The sequence below is a fragment of the Poecilia formosa genome, unplaced genomic scaffold, assembly GCF_000485575.1.
Source record: "Poecilia formosa unplaced genomic scaffold, Poecilia_formosa-5.1.2 Scaffold233, whole genome shotgun sequence".
NCBI classification, from domain to species: domain Eukaryota; kingdom Metazoa; phylum Chordata; class Actinopteri; order Cyprinodontiformes; family Poeciliidae; genus Poecilia; species Poecilia formosa.
The window spans coordinates 143,422-160,566 of record NW_006800172.1 but is presented as its reverse complement, the minus strand read 5'-3'; the positions used below and the strand labels follow the sequence as shown (position 1 = coordinate 160,566).

The following is a 17,145-nucleotide window of genomic DNA, read 5'->3' as shown; positions in this document are numbered from 1 at the left end:
GTTTAAAAAATTTTTTGAAACAAGATTTGTCAACACTAGCACTGAAAGAGTCACACCATCAGTTAAAAACTGTTTAAGTTGACAAAATGCCAAACTACCTCAATTTATACGATGTTATTCTGAAGGAGGCCATATTGTAGCTCATGAAATCTTTACAGTATACCAAAATTAAGCATTTACTTCACAAAATTTCATCCAAATTGTCAGTTATGGTGTTGACACATCATGGTTGTGACAAGCAATTTAGGAATAAAATGGAAGAAAAACCCAAAGAATAACATAAGCTAACCAGAGCTGCCTAGCCCTTTTAGCTAGAGGGAAGATGTCATGGGGTCCTCAGAAGTTCTGGTGCCCCCCAATAATGCCTGATTTTTTTACATTCTTTTTATGTCTGACGGTGTTGACAAAAACTTGGGACAAATTTGTATATTTTATTCAAATTTTGTGCATGATCCATAGGACCTATTTTGTCCCTCTTCTTAAGAATCACTGAAATATGTTTTGAACACGATGACTGTAGCCACCTCCACAATATGTGAGATTTTTTTTTTTAATCACATTTCTGAATGTTACTAAAAACAGCTTCAGCTTCCCAGATGTGTGCATGTCATTCATGACAGATTCCCTCCTTTCAGGAGGAAGCTTTCGCTCCACCTTACAGTAACTGACAGTCAGCCCAAACCAGTATGTTTCTGGTGTGGGTTCTATGACACAGCAGTTCGACACCCACATCTTCACAACCTTCACACCCATCTGATAACGCGAAAGGAAGCAGTGTTTTTGCTTTGAGGAATGAAATGTTGTGTTGCTTGTATTCAGGGGCGTTTCAGGGGAGTTTTCAAATGGTAGCCCGGTGAAAACCACTTAGCATCTTGGAGTAGCAGAGGAAAAACAAAGAAAACAAAGATTCGACTGCTTAAATCTGCTTTTATTGCAAATACAATGGAATTGGGGTTTATGAATGAGTGAAATTTAAAATAGACAAAGATGACTATTTACTAAGCAGAAAAGGTAAGATTATGATTAAGATTATGTAAATGCTTCTTGGTAATAAAAATTGGAAAGCCTGTTTATTCCCCCTTAAACAGTGGCACAGTTTATACATAAAATTGATTTTTGGTCTGAGCAGAAGAGTTGAGTATGTTGGTTTTATTGTAAAAGATTATCCAAATTCTCTTGACTCTTGTTTGGTATTACTTATTATCAGATCATTGAAGTTTGAAGAAAGAGAATATGTTTTTTTTTTTTTTTAATTTATACATTTAACAAACAGGAGGGGAAAAGTACAAAGTCACAACAGTGTTGCACCTGCTCCACTTCCTGGTCACCAGCTTGGTCAGACACTGCTGTGGGGTCCCCAGTGGATCCCGCGGGTGTTTGATGGGGTTGAGGTCAGTACAGGCAAAGCCATCCGCTGCTCTCCCAAAACATGAGAACCGATGATGAACCCGGCTCTGCTGACGTCTTGGAGGACAGATCAGGATCTGCTGCTTAATGAATAAATAGATTTTTTCCTTAAAAATTTGGGATCATTTGTAGGAAAATAAACAGGCTGTTTGGTACATAACATGTAGCGTAACTGACATGATTAAAAATAAAAGCATATTTTTTGGTTCACCCTACATATGCCTTTTCGTCTCTTAAGTGAAGTAATCAATTAATTTTCCCCGTGCAAGTATTTCTACTTCCATGTGTTGTCTTTACATTTCCTCCTGGTTTTACTTTACCGTATGCAAATGAAGAGGGGCGGAGTCATAAGGCTTCGACTTCTTTACATCACACTTTACCGGCCTCAACAAAGATGGCGACCTACAATTAGTTTATCAGTTAGCTGAAGCTTAGCAACTTTATTCGAATATAATGCTGTAATTCCTGACCTTATTAGTTTTCATGTTGATGCTCAAACATGTATAATTTTACTATTATTTTTAATAATAGCCCTGCATGTTGACGCTGTACAAATTCATCATAAGTAACAGTTTTTACAGACCATACACTTATATTGGATGCTTATTGTGGGTGATTATCCATCCATCCATTTTCCTTCACCCTTGTCCCTCAGTGGGGTCGGGAGGGGTGCTGGTGCCTATCTCCAGCTCACGTTCCGGGCGAGAGGCGGGGTACACCCTGGACAGGTCGCCAGTCTGTCGCAGGGCAACACAGAGACACACAGGACAAACAACCATGCACACACACACTCACACCTAGGGGCAATTTGGAAAGGCCAATTAACCTGACAGTCATGTTTTTGGACTGTGGGAGGAAACCGGAGAACCCGGAGAAAACCCACGCATGCACAGGGAGAACATGCAAACTCCATGCAGAAAGACCGGGGCCGGGAATCGAACCCAGAACCTTCTTGCTGCAAGGCGACAGCTCTACCAACTGCGCCACTGTGCAGCCGTGGGTGATTATGTGACCTTTATATTTATGTCCTTCCAAGAAAAAAAAAATCTGTTGTAAAAGACGCTGACTTGAAAGAGGCAGTTCAAACGGGTTTCTGAACATGTTTTCTTTATAATGGACTTTTTTCTTGTTTCCTCCTTTGTGTCTCCTGTTATGGTTTTGAAAGCATAACTGGAGACATCTAAGACTCAGTGCACAGATTGATACTTTCAAAGTGAGGCTGAAAAGAGAAAACTGCGACATGCTCCCTCTCTGAAGACTCAGTTTCATGCTGAATGTGCAAATGCATATTTTTTCGGGGAAGCGTGGGCGTTATTCGGAGAAGGGGTAATACCCTTGTTTCCGTCCCAAGGCATTCCCACGATGATAGAAGCTTTATTTTTTGCATTTCCACAGATACACACATACAGTTGTTTGATTTTTTTGATAGAAGCCCTACTGAAGACTGTCACCCTTTACCACAATTTTATATGCGATCTACTCGAGCATTTGTAAAACGAGTTGCATGACGCACCTCAATAACTTCCTTTACTCCCATAGAGACATGGCTGAAACTGAAACGACAACAGGTAGTGGTGAATGTGTCGAAATGGTAATTTTAATGCAAATTTTTTATGCCAACAGAGAGTGTATGTTTTCTTTTAGGCTAAAAAGTCACATCCTGCATATGCCCATTTGCATTCCCCACATTTTAGAATAACCGCTAATATTACTTTATTTTATGAATTTAGTCATTCCCCATTACATATTCATCTCTTAATTAGAAAATATGAACATACAAATCTCTAATTTATGTATTTTTATCTCTGGAAAAGGAAGTGGACGATAAATCGTCCCAGAAGTTATTGCGATAAACAATAATATTGTTGTTTTGAGACCATTTTCAAGTAATATAATGGTAATGGCACAATAATACAAGAACATGTATTCAGAATTTATTCAACTTTACATTCTATTGAACATTTAACACTTGAGAAGGAAGACATTTTAAATATCCAAAATAAACAAACAAAAACAACAAAGTAGTTGAGACCAAAGCACCAGATTGAAGACTTTTATCATCCAGTTTTTGCTAGAAAGAGAGATGCAAATGGAAGTTATTGATTGCCATAACACTTCCATCTTCATGCGTCATATTTGGTAGTCTTTCCCTGGAAAGGTGTATTTAATTTACGTCAAACATATCCGCCATTCTGGTGTTTAAATATGTAAATTTCGGCCCCCCTTTGTGGTTGCTATCTTTAAGTATCTTGCTGTATATTTTTCTGGGTGAACCTGCTTGAACAGTCAGACCTGGGCATGTTGACTAATGCAGCACACTGAACTTACATAGGCAAAACTCCTTCAAAATGCAAAGTAATGACGTGTCTATTATGCACACAGGATGTGATACCCCTATGTGTAACTTTGGGCATTTTGATTAGGAATAAGTGTGGGGGCGTTATAATTTATTTCTCATCAGAAATGACATGTTCAATTACACGTTACAGGCAATTTCAATTCGGTCTTCTGCTTAGTTTTAAGTGTTGATTTGTATCAGTCGTCAAAATCTAATCTGCAAAGACAGAACCGGCCCAAGGCATATGCGATTTATACGGGTGCTCAGTTCCCCAACACCATCAAGGGGCCTCCAAGAGCATCATTTTTTATTTTGTAGTGATAGATTGAATGTTTGGCATATTTAACACACCTGGTCCAAATTTAGAAAATAAAAGATATTAAACTTGCCAAACCTGTTGTAATGTCTGCAGACGTTACTTTCAAGTAGTTAAATTAATATGTCACACTTAAATGCCACTCTGCATTTCAAAATGCAAATTAATTAAAGTAGCCTTGCTTGCTTTTTTTTTTGTTTTGTTTTTTTGCTTCTATAAGATTAAAATCAATAACCATAACAGCCATAGCTAATTACAAAAATGCATGTAACATAGTAGATATGTTACATGCCTAGTGTAACCTAGAAATGATTACTAAATTATTAATAAATATTGGTACCAACAACTCTGTAGCAATAAGTAGGGTTAGATAATTGATGGATGTATGGATGTAAACTGTAAGGATGGAAAGATTGTGGCTACTGACAGATGACAGTGTAAAGTCATGACAGTGATGACTACTGGACAGTCTGTAAAGTTGATGTTGAGCTTTTTTTTTTTTTTTTTGAGAAATTTTGTCTGAACACACAAGAGAGAAGTGATTTTACTGCCTCTAGTTGTGCCAAGCTAACACTACATCCCCCTGGTCTCCTTCCTCACTGTGCCAGTAATGGATTACATGGATTTAACTGGTATTAATAAACTCTGTCAAGGTTCTTCAGCAAATTTACCAAGCATTTAGATCTTTGAAAGTAGTATCAAATAAGCCTTAACTCATTCTCCGGAAAATGGCTAACAGCTAGCAAACACAGCTGTTTGTTAGCACTCGACTTAATGCTTTCTGTCTTTTTGGCATTTACATTTTTTTTTTTTGTCACTTTAAATGTAATTGTTCAGCATCACAGCATATAACACATTAGGCACTAACATCTCTCTCCAAATATTCACTCCAAATATGAAGTAACTTAATATAACATTTTAATTTTTTTAAAATTCAGATTATTTTGATAGAAAGTTTAAAGAGACTTTATGGCCATGGTTAAGAAGCTAGCACTTGTTTTTTTTCACAGTTGTTTATGTTGGTTTTAACAAAGGTTCTCCAACATAAAGCGTCAGTCTTGTTGCCCTAAGATACCTATCTGATTGAGCCAATATGATAATAATCATTTACAGTGGAACCCTGCTGTTCTCAGGGGTTAGGAACCACAACCTCCCCAGAGTAGCTGAAATTCAAAGAAATTCTGTCGAGAGACCTCCTCTAAAACCATTAATTAGTGCCTTTTTCAATTGTTCAAACACCTGATATACCTTAATGCCTTAATACACATAGTGGAAACCCTCTTAGCACTACTAACGAAGCTTATCTCAGGGGGTGCTGTGGTGGCGCAGGGGTTAAGCACAACCCACATATGAAGGCCTTCGTCCTCGACGTGACTGTCACAGGCTCGACTTTTGCCGCATGTTTTCCCCATTTTCTCATTGCCCTCTTTCCTGTTAATTCACTATCAAATAAAGGGCATTAGAGTCAATAAAACCTTTAAAGAGAAAGCGTATATCAATTTTCAGAGGTGTGGCCAATCAGTGGCAAAACAATTGGATTGGCTAGTGTCTGAAGTAGCATTATTTCAGTTTCCCAACTTGCAATTTTTGTTTAATCTTTTTGATATGCTCTACAAAAGTCTCTGACTACACAAATTTTCCATGAATACTTTGGAGTCATGTTTCACAGAACAGCTGGTCCTGGAGTAAGTGTCCACTGTAGTTCATTAGTTAGCTTGGTATTTAACTTGTTATACAGTTCAAATTTATAATAGAATATTGCTTGAGTAAAAGCAGGAAGTAGCCCGGTTTGTGATGGTAAAGTTCGAAAAGCACAGCTGAAACAAATTTATGTTAACCACCTGAAAAAGTTTTTTGTTTTTCTTTTCAGATGTGAGGGACATTTGAGGAAGCTCAATAAGTTCAGTTTTAAAATCCAAAATGGCTGTTTTACATTTATAGCCTGTGCAGTTATGTCTTCTTGACTTTTGAAGCCACCGTGTTGGACACTACTGTAGTGCTAGAACATAAATGAGGGTGTTTTGTCATTGCTCTTGTTCAAAAGTCTATACAGAGCAAACATTTACTCCTAGAAATCTCCGGACCACGTCAGGTATTCGTACTTTAAGGATTAAAAATTGAGATTAAATGGATTCAGCCAAATGGTGGATTTTCTTGATTTTATTAGCCTTTTTAGTTCATTATTCTAAGGAAAAACCCCAAACATATATGTCCTTTGAGGCATACAAACAGTGATAACTGTGGAGTTTTTGCCTTTCTGAACAAATGTAGTGACTAATTTGGTACAGAGTATGTATTTTTTCTGTGCTCAGAAAAGCCGTGTACTGACCAACCAGGTCAGCAAGCTTCTCTGGTTTTTGTACAGTAACAGGTCAAACCAGAGAGTTCCCCAACTTCAAATTTAGACAATGACACAGCACCGTTTATGGAACACATACTCTATATTATTAAACTGGGGGGGAAAAGAAATGTTTGAGGGGGTGCACACTTCTGCAACTAAGGTTGTTGCTGGGTTTTTTTTCTTTTAGATTTTCCTTCTCTATCCACTTTGTTGGGAGAAGTTGTTTTAAACTAAATTATTTAAACTAAAAAATGGGTGTGGAAACGTTTTAAATCCAATGTTGTCCGTCCAGAGCTGATGCAGATGAGACAAGAGCACAGCTTTAGATTGGAGAAGTAATTAGAGTTTAAAATAGACACAGCTGACTATTAGTCACTCTTGCCTCATTTTTACCTTTCTCCTATTTTCCTCCTTTATTTGTGGCGCTCAAATGATAAATGACGAATGACATAGAGAACGGAGGGGGGAGGGGGGAGGGAGGATTGGAGAGTGATGTGTGAAAAAAAAAAAAAACACCAAATGAAGTCTCAGACTTTCTGATTCCACACTGTAGTGACCTGGTTACATATTTCAATCACCAAAGTTTCCTGACAGGCTCTGTGAAAATGGACAGGGGCTGACACAGAAATGCTGCGGCGGTGAGGCAAACCACAAAATCTGCTGAGCAGATTCTTACTGCCGTCTCATATTCTTCCGTTTTTTTAATTCGAGGAGGCCCTGGCCTACGTATTCCGATGCTGTAGGTGTCGCTAGTATCAGGTGGCATAAAGTCCCAAGCTTTTGATCTGATTATTCTGATTTAATCTGAACTACTTTATCACAATCTTTTTCTAAACCCCTCAGTAGAAGTCTGAAAATAAGTTGATGACTGGGGGGGGTTACATATTTTGTGCATGATTAATTTTTCTCTCTTTGTTCAGTCCTTTTTATATTATTTATTATTTTTATTATTATCTTTAGTTCTTTTGAACTTGCCTTACTGTTTATTTTTTGACTTAGAGAATAAACTGCAATTAATAGAATTAATAAGAACACGTATTGTACACTTCTAAATTAAAGATCTTGACCGCCCCCATGTGGTAATAATCTAAACTGCAGGTAGTCAGGACTCTGTACACAGCGCAAATTTAAACTTAATTAGAAATGTAATGTGTCTATTAAAACCATAACATAACATAACATAACATAACATAAAACTGTTTTCACATTGTAGCCCACAACCTCTCTGTGTTTCAATGGAATTTCATGGAACAGACCCAGAAAGTGGTGGATAATTGTAATATAGATGGAAATAGAAATATTGTTTGCCTTTTTTTTAAATAAAAACCCATTGTTCAATTGTTTTCTGTGTCCCCACCCCTCTTTTAATATGCTCAAAAATCTTTTGGAAATTTGCTATATTTGTAGTAAATCAACAAAAAGTAAATCAATTAGTAAATCAAGTAGTAAAAACAAAAAGTAAATCAATTAGAATAAAGCTGAGTCTGAAAAGGTTAACAGTTTGTGCACCCGCCAAAGGCGTTGTTAGCATACACTTGAATATACGTATTTATGTTGTTGGACCCTGGATCATTTAGGGCTTGGCCAAGTCCTGTAATAGTTGGAAGTTTCAGACAATAGCGTCAAAGATTTTACTTAAATAATTCTTAAAGTAAGACTAAATTGTACAGGTTATTGCCTTAACCCAACTATTAAGGCAATAGTTGGGTTATAAAACAGTACTCCAAGTTTTAAACATGTCACAAATGTTTGTTTCTTTGGCCCATCACTTTCAGAGACGACGGCAACATCTCAGGTCTCCATCAGGCGTCGGTCCGTCCATCACTGCCACAACTCCGACCCCGGGGCGCTACATGCCTCTTCCACTCTCTCTCTCTCTCTCTGTCACCTCTGCAGCCGCGCCGGCCGCCTTCGCTGTGAAGACCTGCTGTCACCATGGTGACTCAGCTCCTGTGATTCATTCTCTTTGGTGCTCTACCTTTGTTTTCACCTTCACTTCTTTCAGTTTCCAGCAGATTTACAGCAGGGATATAAACAGATTACAAACCACACAGTGAAACGCTGAAATTAAAATGATATTCATAAAAGGAAAATAAAAAAGGGAGGCGGAGGGGCTTTTTAATCTGTGTGTAAAAAGACCCCATCTTCATCTGTCAGATTTACGATGATTTGCATCTGGTTGCCCTCGGGAGTATTGGAGTAAAGGGTTGTGACTACATAAGCACGCCACGCGTTTGTAAATTTTATTTGTTTCATGATGTTGAAATGTGTGTATCACTTTTTCTATTTCACAGTGACGTCGCTTTTTGTGTTTTTCACATAAAATACAGAGAAGTGGTTTTAGCTTGACAACATTTGAAAAGAGTATTTTACAAAATACAGCAGAGTAAAACTGTGAATTTATATAAGGGTCACACTTATCTGTAACCTTTATCAGATTAAAAACTAAGCAGAAACTCTTCTTAGATTAGAAATTCTTCCTAATAATCCTAAGAATTTCTTTCTTAGGTTAGAAAGAAATTTAAGAACTATTGAACACATGAAAAAAAGGGGATCTACAAAACGGCTTATCAAGTCAAGAAATCCGCAGAAATCTGTCAGTTTTTAGAAAGCAAAGGTGATGGAGTATAAAAAGTTCCCTCTTACTGAAGTGTTGAACAGTGTCACAACTCTAAGAGAGAATGTCTTAATGTTGCACAACATATTAATAACAGTGGTTACAGCTTTGATTTAATCCAGAAGGAGAAAGCATCATTTCACCTAAAACCAGCTTGAGCCAGGAAGATTTCTGACAGAGGAGACTGTATTCACATTTTTATTTTTGTTATGAAAGCAATAGGTAACATGCTTAGCTGCAGTGGCATGTATGCAAGACTCATTATGCCAGACTCTGTTGCTGAAGAAAAACATTAAAAACTTATTTAAAATTTGCAGCAGAAACTTTGGACGAGCCAGTGAAACAATGGCAGAAATTTGTCAGGTCAGATGAGGCCAAAGCTAATCTCTTTGAATGTTATTGTTGTTGTACTGCTTGGATTTTCCAAGTTCCCAGCGGGAGATACACAATTCTCCAAAATGACAGTCTAAACTCATAAAAGCGGTTCATAGAGTACTGCACGACCTCTTTCGGTGAGCATAGTCCTTTTGACCGAATTTGTCTTAAGTGTTAATGACAGTTCAGTTTTCTCTATTTTAATTCCACTGCAGCCATTTTGGACACTAAATCTCTGGGTTTCACGGTCAGAATTCCTGCGTTTTTATTGAGGCGCCGACAAGCTTGGAAAATCCTATAAAAACACTCCAGTTGCTTGCAATAAAAACATAATATTAAAACCTTAATTTTGTTTTTGTTTGTTTGTTTAAATTATTCTGAAAAACATAAACACTTTCATTAAAAAAATTAACCTGTACAATTTAGTCTTACTTTAAGAATTATTTAAGTAAAATCTTTGACGCTATTGTCTGAAACTTCCAACTATTACAGGACTTGGCCAAGCCCTAAATGATCCAGGGTCCAACAACATAAATACGTATATTCAAGTGTTTGCTAACAACGGCTTTGGCGGGTGCACAAACTGTTAACCTTTCAGACTCTAGTGCCTGGCTCTACAGGACAAAGGAATAAAAACTACAACTCCCCACCACTCCGGTGACGTATCTTACTTCTAATGCCGGCAGCTGATTGGCTGTCATATGTAGAGTCTGCTGTGATTGGTTGACGGTGGCCATGATAGTGTGTCCAGCTGGGAGAATGCAGAAGAGCGAGGCTGGCTAACCGGCTAGCAGTCTGAGCAGCATTTCCCCTCTTTCCTGGAGGGGGGCTAAGCGTAAAGGTACGGCCTTTGCCGCGCCGTCAATCCCGGCTGTTCTGATAGCTGCCATGCCGGTCCACTCACGGGAGAAGAAAGAAAGCAACCACGAAGAAATGGAGGTGGACTTTCCGGAGCAAGACGGCAGCAGCACAGACGAGGAGGACACAGTTAGCTCGTCCGTGTCTGAAGATGGAGACAGCTCTGGTAAGACGAACAGGCCCTAACCACCAATATACACCGAAATTAAAATTAAAATTACATAGGTATTTTTTTTGCATATGTTGTTAAACAAAATATGTTTTTCCAGCTTTGATTTGTAGGAGTCAGTAATTTAAGGAGTAGGTGGGGGTTAATGAGAAAAACAGTTGATGCGAGGTGATGTCAGACTTGTGATGCGTTCACGTTCACAGAAATGGATGATGAGGACTGTGAGAGGAGGAGGATGGAGTGTCTGGATGAGATGACAACACTAGAAAAACAGTTCACCGACCTGAAGGAGCAGTGAGTTATTACATGTATATAGTCAGAGCAAATTGAAGATGTTTGTCACCTCTTTATTACTGTCAAATGGAAGGAAAACAGTCAATTCTGAAAGGTGTGGTGTGGATTTTAATTATTTTCCTTAGTCCTTTGCAGGTAAATGTCTTTAAAAGTAACCTTTAGTGTTAAAGTTTCTAATTTTTAGTGGTTAAAAATATGAGAGCAGTGTAAATTATCTTCCAATTATGCACTAGCTTTTGTTGATCCAGCACATGAACACAGCCACTTGCACTAAAGTTTGTGGATGTAGCATACAAAACAAAACATGCACTGATAATAAATCTGCCTGTTTTCTGCCTCTCAGGCTGTACAAGGAGCGCCTCAGCCAGGTGGAGATAAAGCTGCAGGAGGTGATGGCCGGCTGCGCCCAGGAGTACCTGGAGCCTTTGGCCAACCTGCAGGAGAACATGCAGATCCGGACCAAAGTAGCCGGTCAGTCGAAATGAGGAGGGGGGTTTTCCCACCTTCAGCGGCTGCTAACCTCAAACAGTCTAACCGCATTCATGCTGTATTTCTAAAGGGATCTACAAAGACTTGTGCCTAGAGTCGGTGAAGAACAAATACGAGTGCGAAATCCAAGCTGCTTGCCAGCACTGGGAGGTGAGAGATCAAAATGCGCTGGAAAGCTGGAAAACGTGCATATTTGTCAGCTTTGTGAGGCATGTTTTGAAGAAATAGTCAAAGTTTTGACCTTTTTGTGTTTTTGCAGAGTGAGAAGCTGCTGCTTTTTGACACGGTGCAGAGCGAGCTGGAGGAGAAGATACGAAGACTGGAGGAGGACAGGCACAGTATTGACATTACCTCAGGTAATAACAAACCACCACCAGAATAGTTGTACTTTATGTACATTTATTTTAAATTGGGGAAAAATGCAGCAATCCAACAAATTATATTTCAGAAAATATTTTATTTACTTGTAGATACAAATGTGTGATATTCTGTCATAGTGTTTTAAGCCAATATTAAGGTTCTGTGCTTCCAATACCATTGAGTCTCGTCAAATTTGAAAAATTTGCGAAACATTTCAGACGACTGGTCCAGGTCAGGAAAGTTCCCTGACAGAAAAAAAGTCTTTATATTGATGCTAATTCAGTTAGTGCCTTTCCTCCTCACAGTTTAGCAAACTTCACATGTATTTGAGCTTTGGACGTCCAGTTCCACGTGTCTTACCATCCTCCTCGCTGTGCAGGGTGGAAAGATCAATGTTGGTTTTCGTCGATAAGAGTTGGACCTCTGTGTCGCATCTAATTAATATCCCAGGAAAACAAAGGTTCCTAGGAAACCTTGACCAATTTAAAATAGAGAAGTAGAGAATGGGAACTGTCCTTTCTCTGCCTTGGTGGCAAACTTCTCTGGTTCTAGTCATAAAGTTGTTTTATCTTTCCTCTTTGCCCTCCAGAGTTATGGAATGATGGACTGCAGGCTCGGAAAAACAAGAAAAAAGATCCCTTCTGTCCTGTCAAGAAGAAGAAGCCTGTCGTCGTTTCTGATATCCTTTCATCTTTCTCTTTGCTCATTGCGCTCCTCTCAATACGTCTCATGTGAAGACCGTAGCTTTTTCCTTAGCTTTAGCTGTTTCTACGGCCTTATATTGTTTACATGCTGCAAGACCTGGATATTCTTGAAGACTGGACAGCCATAAGAAAGGTAAGATCCTAAAAGTGGACAAACATCACAGGCGTGAAGGCTTTCTGATCTCTTCCTTTCTTCCTCCCTCAAAGGCGATGGCGTCCTTGGCGCCTCATCGGGTGAAAGTGGATGGTAAGAGTCTTTGGTTTCAGTCAATACCTGGCAGAGCGCAGACATCGACCCAAGCTTAACGCTGGAAGGCTTCACTCAGTGCTTTGTACTTTTGTTTTTTTCCTTTTTGTTTCACTGGAAAGTCCCTGCAGTGAAACCGGACAGACATCACCATGTGGCGCGCTCCGAGGAAGGTCGGCTTTTCTACGACAACCAGTGGTACTGCAGGGGACAGACCATCTGCATCAACAGGAAGGACGAGTTTCCAACCAGGTACGATGGGGAAGTGTTGAGTTGGTGAGCAAAAAATAACTAAAACGACAAAATTTGGGGATTTTCTGATTGACCTGAGGTCAGAATACTGCCTGTCGTCTTGTATTAGCCACATGCCGATATATATTGATCCTCCTCCCAATCATTAAACCAAAGCAACCTTTGTTCTTCTCCTATATGTGATTGAAAGTCAGAGACAGAAGTATAGCTGCAGTAGAAAAGGTGAGACTTATTCACCAGGCGCTTGCTTATTATTCAAGACGGCTAACCGTAGGGTGCAAAAACCACGGTTCACATGTTTCATCTGTGATTGTAGGGATTCAACTTTTCATGCCAAGAGTTCCTACAGTAGAGGAGATGAAGCAGGTGAATGAGGAGCTGCTAATTCCATGGAAAATAGACAAAAGACGTCACTCGATGAGTTTCCATTGACAATACAATATAATTGACATGACGCCGGCTTCGCCCCCATGCTGACGTAGAGCAGTCCTCCCCCAATCATTCCAGGGCTTTTGTCAGCAACTGACCAATCAGTGTTCCAAGTACAGTACTCCAACAATATTCACAGTATCTATCATAGAAAACACGCTGCAGTCAGAGAGATTTTGAGGAGAATAATGGATAATCACGGTCTAAATTGTCAGTGGGAAATATGCAATCCCCACAGCCGTTACCTAGAACGTGTAGAGGGTAGAATACAATTTATTACATTTCCAAAACCAAAAAGGAGTCTGGAATAATGCAAGAAATGGATTGTGGATTGCAGCCCAGCCCACGTCCAGTTGAATGAAACTGATGGACGGGAACTACCACGTTAGTCGGCACCGCGAAGGTAACTGGTGATAAACATCCCATTTTTTGACATACCACCACTTACTGATAGCTCCCTGCTAACGACTCGAGGCTGACGGCTCAGTGCTAACGACGCAAGACTGACGGCTAAGCGTCAAATAAACACAATTCAGTTAAATTAAAGCGATGCTAAACATCTAATCATTTCCAGATTAATAAGTGAAGGTAGTTATGCTGGATTTTATGCGTGTAGATTCCAACGGTAGCTCTGGCAGCATGAAAACAGACTGCACTAACTGCTATATTGGCATTTAAACATCATTCGATGCTACTGTTCATTTCTAAACATCTTCCTGATGTTTAGATGTTTCACAAGCCGGTATTATTTAAGTCATTATTCACCCATTTTGTACGTGCAAAGTACGTCCAACAGCGTTCACACTCACATCCAATCAGACTTTTTTTTTCCCTTCTTGGGCTTCATCGTTGACTTCTCCGTTATTTCCCGCTAATAACCTTATAGACCTGATTTGGACTAATTAGAGAATTTACTTGCCTGCCATCTTTGCCTCAGTGTTTGTTTATAAGGCACAAATGACTCAAAAAATGTCTCAGATTACTCATTGAGGTCCGTTACATCTGCCATAGCAACAGTTGGGTTGTCGGAGGACAGTTCTACTTCCAAAGGGGGCGGGACTGACGTCAATTGGAATTAAATAAATTTGCTTAATGGAAACACAGCAATTTTTAAAAAAAACTCACGTTTCTTTGATGAGATGTTTTTTCTCTAAGATGAGGTGATTTGTTTTTGGCTTTAAGATAATCGGTGTGTTTTGAAAAACCTCAATGGAAATACTTTTTCACATCACATGAGTCACTTTAGCAACAAACAGATGTTACTACTGGCAGAACCAACGAAGACCATAACAGGAAGTGATAGGAGGATGAAGGTGTGCCAAGTTTTTTTTTAACAACTTATTGTGTAAACAAACTTACTCATGCATGATTTTTTTTTATTTTTTAAATAACATTATTTGTTGAAAGCACCACAACTGCGAAATTGTGGTTTTTCAACAGTGGAATATCAAAACATTGTTTACCCACATTTGCAAAATGTGGGTAAACATTATATTTGATCAGAACGCAAAACATGAGAAATCAATAAATAGTCCCTCCAGAAATTCATGCAAAAATCAACAGTTCCCGGCATTTTTTGTGTTGGTGAACAATTATGAATTCATTGCAATTTTTACACAAAATGGCCAAAAATGTTGGGTTAAAGTTATGCTAACTCGCACCTGCAGATGTCAGTATTTCTTTCTTCTGCTGCCACAGACTTAGTTGATATCAAGTTATAGTCCGTGATCGAGTTATTTCAGTTCTTTGAAGAATAAAAATGTTTCTGTGTCCAGTCTATCTGCTTCTTAGTTTTTCTCATTTTTTTTCTCCTACATGTAGATTTTGGAAGGAGTTTAATAAGGAAAGCTTATTATTTATGAAGAAGCAAAACAAAATCAGTGATTTTGATTGCAAAAAAAAAAAGAAAATCACAAAAACATTTGTAAAATCCTGGAGGAACTGAATAAACAATGAGGATCCTAAATAGCCAGGATGCTCTGGTTAGCTCATTTGTGGTCGGGTACCTTTATTTTTATTTTGAAACATTAGCATTGACTGTAGCCAACTGGGATGTAAAATAAAAGAAGCTATAAGACATTTTTATTTTTTGCTCGTCTTCCTCTCAGGAACTGTCACTATCTATATTCAGAGGAAGCAGCGTCACGATGCAGTCTCCATAAACCAGGTTTTTACACATATCGTAAACTCAGGACCAAATTATTGCAAAGTTTTTACATTTCATTCTCTCTTTAGGGAAGCTTATTGTTTTTCTAAACATAAACAGCAGAGATCCTTCATTTCCAAGATACCCAGCCAGAATAAACTCCATTCATGCTGCGGAAAATGTAGCTTCATTTTCAGATGGTCATTAACGTGTAGATTAATCATGTCTGAATGGTTTGATGCACACAGTAAAGGAGCAGAGCTAGATGAAATACTGCTACAGTTTACAGCACAAACTGTGAAATAAAACTGCAGTAAAATGTTCCTTTGGATTCATGAAACTAGTTATGTAAGATCAACACGTTCCCACAGAACCTCTCGCAACCTTCTGTTTGAAACGCGGCGCTTTAGCTCTCCGTTCCGCTCAGATTGACAGCCGACAACTCTAAAAGTGCTTGTGAGAGCGCTGTTTAGACTTCGATATGTGCTCAACCTGTGATTAAATGTGCATTAGGCGAATCCATGTGGAAAATGAACAGCAGAAAACCCGCCGACTAGAGCCAGGGCATGTCTGGAGCATCCATGGGAGAAAATCTGAGCTCTTGGATAAACAACAGGAGAAACGTAATGCGGCCATTTTGAAAACTATTCACTTCCTCACAGACATTCCTCCTTAGATAAACACCCTGTTGTCCAGTTGGATTTCAGGGATCGTTCTTCAGCTTGTCTCTCTGTCCAAATATGGTCACATGTGGCTCCAGGAAGATAAAATCAGCAATGCAGCAATTAAACATAAATGTCAAAAGTCATGCCTTCATGGATTTATTATACACTATGAGACAGGCTTATGTTCCTCGCAAAAATAATCGTACACTATCACCTTTTCCACATTTTGTCTCATTATTTATCATTTAATCAAAGTTTTGTGGGATAGACCAACACAAAGTTGCAAATTCTTGTGAACCAGAAGGAAAAAGATTCATATTTGAAAACTTTTGATTTATTACAACAGGTTTAAGTCATTCGAGCCTGTAGTGGCTAAAATGATTAATCACTTAATGAAACAATTGTTAACTAATTTAGTCGTCGATTAATTGTTAACTGGAGTATTCAGTCTTAAAGAAATGGTCTGCTGAAAAAACCCCTCATATTCATAACAGTAATTAAGTCGAAACTGTACAAAAAGTTTATACATTTTGCATTTAAGATAAAATTCACTCAGTTCAGATTTACTAAAGGAATGTAAATTTTGTCGCATTTTAAGCAATAAGGTGTTTATGTTCTTATTGTGTATTAGTTGTGTCTTTTAATGTATTTCTAATAGTTTAAAAAATGCTTAAATTAAAAATCTGTAGAATTGTTATCCGACTGTCAAAATAATTGATTAATCAGTTGCTAAAATAATTTAGTTGCAAGCCTTTTTTCTATTCTTTTTTTTAAGATTCTCATTTGTCAGACACTTTGAAAACCTTCAATAATTTACGTTCAACTTAGTTGTTTATCTTGTTCTCACTTAAAATCACACATGGTGATGTTACAAAATTTGAGGAAGTTTCAGCAATACATTTTCAAACCACAATCATAAGACTGATGATACATAGAAAAACATTTTGTTTATTATGTTGGGTAGTAAATATTCCAGAGAATGTGAGCACATTGATGCTTTTTGAAGCTTTGAAAACCAGTCAAATCCCCAAACACCAAAAAATGTTGGTCCAGATCCGACATTTCTTTTTTTTTTCTCTCCTGTAATCATGGCAAAGTTTCCGGTGGTTGTTTCCCCAACAATGGAGGCTGAGCATTT

At 38.4% G+C, this 17,145-nt stretch overlaps 1 protein-coding gene across 1 annotated transcript; it reads left to right on the top strand.

Moving 5' to 3' along the window:
• Positions 1 to 10,134: 10,134 nt before the first annotated feature.
• On the top strand, positions 10,135 to 12,966 carry LOC103149667 (breast cancer metastasis-suppressor 1-like protein-A). The gene is made up of 9 exons (XM_007568939.2): positions 10,135 to 10,418; positions 10,625 to 10,715; positions 11,059 to 11,186; positions 11,275 to 11,354; positions 11,464 to 11,560; positions 12,154 to 12,243; positions 12,337 to 12,401; positions 12,476 to 12,515; positions 12,638 to 12,966. Exons 1-9 carry the CDS (start codon positions 10,283 to 10,285, stop codon positions 12,793 to 12,795), a joined length of 885 nt encoding a protein of 294 aa, XP_007569001.1. The 5' UTR covers positions 10,135 to 10,282; the 3' UTR covers positions 12,796 to 12,966.
• Positions 12,967 to 17,145: the final 4,179 nt, after the last annotated feature.

Coding starts and splice junctions, on each gene's coding strand:
- LOC103149667 (XM_007568939.2), top strand. CDS start 10,283: ATGCCGGTCCACTCACGGGAGAAGAAAGAAAGCAACCACGAAGAAATG. Junction 11,355..11,463: donor CTGCTTGCCAGCACTGGGAG/GTGAGAGATCAA, acceptor GTGTTTTTGCAG/AGTGAGAAGCTGCTGCTTTT. Junction 12,402..12,475: donor ACTGGACAGCCATAAGAAAG/GTAAGATCCTAA, acceptor CCTCCCTCAAAG/GCGATGGCGTCCTTGGCGCC.